Genomic DNA, 5,410 nt, shown 5'->3' with positions numbered 1-5,410 from the left:
AAGACCAAAGTGTGGACACTGTGACCCTTCTTAGAATTGGGAACAAAACACCCATGGAAAGAGTTACAGAGATAAAGTTTGGAGCTGAGACGAAAGGATGGACCATCTAAAGACTGCCATATCCAGGGATCCATCCCATAATCAGCCTCCAAACGCTGACACCATTGCATATACTAGCAAGAGTTTGCTGAAAGGACCCAGATAGAGCTGTCTCTTGTGAGACTATTCTGGGGCCTAGCAAGCACAGAAGTGGAGGCTCACAGTCAGCTATTGGATGGATCACAGGGCCCCCAATGGAGGAGCTAGAGAAAGTACCCAAGGAGCTAAAGGGATCTACAACCCTATAGGTGGAACAACATTATGAACTAACCAGTACCCCAGAGCTCTTGACTCTCGCTGCACATGTACCAAAAGATGGCCTAGTCGGCCATCACTGGAAAGAGAGGCCCATTGGACTTGCAAACTTTATATGTACAGTGGAACGCCAGGGCCAAAAAGTGGGAGTGGGTGGGTAGGGGAGCGTGGAGGGGAGTGTATTGGGGACTTTTTGGATAGCATTGGAAATGTAAATGAGGAAAATACCTAATTAAAAAAAAAAACAGTTAAAAAAAAAAAAGAATAGAGACTCTGCTCCACTCTTCCTTAGAATACACTTACCTGAGCTTCTCGGAGTTTGGCTGTAGTGCTTTGCTGTAGAGCTTGCTGTTCTTGATGCTGTTGCTTTGATTTTTCTAACTGATGTTGCAATTCAGTGGAATTTGTTACCTTTTCCTTCAACTTAAAAAAATGTAGACTGTTAGCTGAGTGAGAACTTAAGACATAATGTGATCATATTAAGCATAAGTATCTCATATTATGTCAATTCTCAAACTGGAAAAGAAAAAATAAATTCAAACCATATGGAAAAGTCAGCTTTAAAGCAGTTTCTCAATTTTCATTATAGAATTATAATGTCATTATTAAGAAGTCATCCTCTACCCACTAAATCTCATCCTAAGAAGAAAATAAATCTTTCTCCAGACTGGCATTCGTTCACCATTGAATTTTTGTATACCCCTATGTTAAAGTAATTAATATACAACTTATGTGTAACAATAACCTAAACCACAGTATCTACATTTCTTTTACTTTTTAATGGTTGCATTTATGGTATACTAGGAAGGAATCCAATCTGTTACCACATTTAAGACATTTTGTCTAAAGAAAAATCTATTGCTGAATTAACAAATTCTAAACTGAGTATTTGTCCAATTCAATAAAATCATAATTCAATCATAGCATTTACTTTAACCATGTAACAGAGCCATTAGAGCAACTACAAATGTTTCTGGGGTAACATTCAAACAGATCATTGGGAGGCATTTCTTTTGTGAGGTTAGGAGTTGAACTTATGCCTGATGCTAGGCAACCTGTATCACTGAGCTATATTACAGACCCCAAATGGTTAACTATTAAAAATAAAACCGTATTTATATTTATAAAATAAGTCGTGTTTACCTGCTGCTAGTGACCCATACCGGGTATCTGCTGCTCTCATTAGGAGGCGGCTCTTCCTTAGTAAGAAAAGCACAGCAGCCTGAGAAGCAGCCAGGGAGGCTTCATCATGAAAGCTAAAATACAGTTTGGGCATTTCCAGGGAGAACTTGGAGGAACACAGTAACAGTAAAATGTGTAACTTAAACATGCCCTGAGTGAGTAGGATCTTCTAGGAGAGGAGAAAGAAATGCTGCTGTGATGTGAAAAATTACAATTAAAGTTCCTGACGCAAAGATGAATGTCACCATGTTTAAGGTACTTCACATCTTAAGTCATCCGCTAATATCAGCTCAGTTTCAGATGCTAGCTTACCTGCTCCTCCAGACGAGAGAGCTTGAGCTGTAGGTCAGCCACCTGCTGCTCCTTATCCATCAGCTTCTCACTGGAAAGCTGCCTCTGTTCCTTCAGCCTGCCGTGAGCTTCCCCTAGTTGACGCTCGGTCTCCAGAAGTTTGCTGTGTAACTGTGGAAGTATACCCATATATGTAAGTGGACACACACACAGCACCACCCACCTTACTAAACGGTATTTTTCACCAGGTAACTGTATGCCATCTTTCCACTGTACGTCCCTTCATATCTTATTCTACAGAATAACTAAAACTACAACTGAATTCTAGCCACATAAATGACAATAAATCACATATAATTATGAGCAAGCAGTGCATATTTTGTACCTATTTTACTTTTCCCTTAAAAACACAGAAGTCTTGAGCTGAGGCGGTAGTTACGGAGCAGTTTAAGAGCACTGTCTGCGCTCCGCGAGAATCTGGGTGTGACTCCCAGCACCCACATGGCAGCTGACAACCATCTGTAACTGCGGTTTTACTGTATTTGACTCCCTCTTCTGGACCCTGCAGCTATCAGACACACATGTGCCAGCAAAACACTCATATACGAATAATAATACATTTTAAAAAATACAGGAGACCAAGGTGAGGGATTTAAGTTATAAAATGAAACTTAAAAATTATGACATTCAAGGCACATTTAGACACATTCCTTTGAACTTCCCATGATGATTTTTGTTAGTTTTCCATAGTTAAGAACTACCATACTTGACTTAAATTTTTTAATTATATTTTTAAAAATTCTTATTTAAAGTTTTATTTCATTCTTACAGTTATTTTGCTTGGATGTGTATCTGTGCACCATGTGTGTGCCTGGTGCCCAGGAGGCAAGAAGAGGGTATGGGATCTCTTAAAACTGGTGTTAAGGTGGTTGTGAATTGTCAGGTGGATGCTGGGAATCCAACCAAGGTCCTCTGGAAGAGCAACCACTGTTCTTAATGACTGAACCTGGTCTCCAGCCCCCAAACCATACTGAACTAAAGACTAAAGAACAACTTGAATCAACTGTAACTGCTACAACCTCCTATGCACCCTGTCCCGGGCACGATGGTGGTTGGTAGGAATGTGCCTGCAGGTCTCACCTGACTGACTTCCCCCTGCAGCTGTAGCCCATGCTGCTCCTTCTCTTCCCGCTGCTGCTGCAGCTGCTTCAACTCCACTTTGAGATGCTGGTGCTTGCTCTCTACTTCCCGCAGTTCTTCTTTGAGCTTCTGAACAGCCTCTGCCTTTTCACTGAGTTCTCCCTGGGCCCTCTGTAGCGAGATTTCAGATGCAGTTAGTCTTGCCTGAAGCTGCTGGCAATCCAGGTCCCGCTGGTGGAGGGCTGCCTGGAGAGTCTTTCTACTTGCTGACTCTTCACTGTGCTTCTCCTCTAAGTGGGTGTAGTCTAGGTCTTTCTTCTGCAATTTTTCAGTCAAGTTCTGAAATATCAGGTTTAAAATTTATATTTTAATACTTTTTAATTATTCCAGTGCCTCAAACTATCTTTCAAGCAACCAATATTACCATGTGTAAAACTATAGGAAATACTTTAGGGAGAATTATGGTATACCAACTTATAATTTTATTACTGGTCAGCATGTTAAACTATCCTGATACAAAATAAAAATTACCAAGAAAATATTGCCAGAACCTACACACACATACACACACACATACACACACACATACACACACATACACACACACATACACACACACATACACACACACACANACACACACACATACAACCTGCTGAGTGCAGGTAGGGTTTCCGCTTAAGTTAAAAAGTGAAAGCTACTTTTCATTCAAAAACATGATTCTGAACACTAACATTCTGTAGAAAGCCTTGGGCTTTCCAGTGCTGCACTGACAGCAGGCAGAGCACCACAGTGTCCCCTGCCCCTCCTGTCTGATCCTACTGTCTGCATTTTTTTCTTCCCTTCTGCATAAAGACCATTTTTCAGTGTTACAATCTAAAACAAACTCAAATTTCTTTCTGGGTATATAAAGAAATGATCTAAAGATAATGTTTAGCTACTTCATAATTTTATTTTATTCAAACTAGCAAAGCAAGACATAAAAATAATACCATCAACCACAGATCTGGATCAATCAATCAGAATTCCAACGCTGGCCTCAATACTGTTGTTACAACTGACACTGAATATTTTAAAATCACATAAAATACAAACAAAATTTTAACTTCCCTAAGAAAAGCACACAAGCTAAGAAGAAACTACAGACAGGACCTGATCTGTCAGTGGACATTACTTATTCACTGCACAAGGAGAGATGGTATAGACATAGGACTATCAGAGCCTCCAAATCTTAAACAGATATTGTATAAGGAAGACAGATATGTTTAAAATAGCCTTTCTAAAACAGCTAAGTAACTCATAAACAGAAACAGATTCAAAAGGGCTAAGATGTCATCTGTTGTGACCATACCACTTTTTAGCATGCAGGAAGCTAAGTCAGTTGCCATGGGAAGGGAAAGGAAGAGAAGGAGAAGGGAAGAGAACAATTTTTTTTTACAACTTTTGAATATTTAACACATTAGTATTTACATCATTTGTTTCTATCCCACAACCCCAACTCCTCCTGTGTGGTCCCCAACTAACTTTCAAATTCATGATCTCTTCTTTGTTTTAGACACACACACACACACACACACACACACACACACTGCTGAGTGCATTTAGTGTTTGGAAGCACATGTGTTTTAGGGCTGACCACATGGCATTATGCAGCCTATCAGATGGCTGGCCTCTGGAGGTTGATTTTCCTCTCTCAGAAGGCATACATTATTGGTTGTACCTCTTCTACTGGCAGTGGGGTCTTGTGAGATTTCCCTACCTGTGATGGTTGTCAACTGGTGACGTCATTATGCACATCTTTAGGTGACTATACTGTTAAGATTTCATGGGTACAGTCACTGTAATATATAGAAGACACTACCTTGTAGATGTCCTGGTCCACAGGCTCTTACAATCTTTCTGCCATTCTTTCATGATGTTCCCTGAGCCTTACGTGTAGGGGCTAAATGTTGTACATGTATCAATTGGGGATTGCTAAATAATAACTAAAAAGGATAATAAGTTAAATCACGTAAAGCTGGCAGTTAAGAAGATCACAGTTTGAAGTTGTAAGACTTAAGGAAGTATGCATGTGTGTGAAAAGACATAAGGAAACAAATACAGGCAGGGTAACAGCAAGCCTTGAACCTCAGTGGGAATGGCAGAGAAAAGCCTAGATACCAACACACAGTGAAGATCCTTGAACATGTACCAGATATGAAAAAGTAAGTTAAAATGATTGTCAGAAAAAAATTACGAAAAAAAAGCAGCATCTAGAAAAGTAAGTGTATATAAAAGGAAAGAGTTCTGCTGGGTAGTTTTCTGTCAACTTGACACAAGCTAAAGACAGCTAAGAGGAGGGAACTTCAATTAAGAAAACGCCTCCAAAACATTGAGCTGAGGGCACACCTGTAGGACATTTTCTTTTTTTTCTTTTTATTTTTTTTTATTTTTTTTTATTTTT

The 5,410-nt window shown here is 39.6% G+C and overlaps 1 protein-coding gene across 3 annotated transcripts in view; it reads right to left on the bottom strand.

Moving 5' to 3' along the window:
• Positions 1–5,410, bottom strand: part of Eea1 (early endosome antigen 1) — a 103,112-nt gene that overhangs the window by 31,184 nt on the left and 66,518 nt on the right. For all 3 annotated transcript variants that reach the window (XM_021174057.2, XM_029482448.1, XM_029482447.1), the window contains 3 exons: positions 2,968–3,306; positions 1,849–1,998; positions 658–777 (listed from right to left, as the gene is read on the bottom strand). In XM_021174057.2, the coding sequence (XP_021029716.1) occupies positions 658–777; positions 1,849–1,998; positions 2,968–3,306 (609 nt within the window). The remainder of the gene's footprint in view (positions 1–657; positions 778–1,848; positions 1,999–2,967; positions 3,307–5,410) is intronic.

Source organism: Mus caroli, chromosome 10 (assembly GCF_900094665.2).
Source record: "Mus caroli chromosome 10, CAROLI_EIJ_v1.1, whole genome shotgun sequence".
NCBI classification, from domain to species: Eukaryota; Metazoa; Chordata; class Mammalia; order Rodentia; family Muridae; genus Mus; species Mus caroli.
This window is presented reverse-complemented; position numbering and strand designations above follow the sequence as displayed.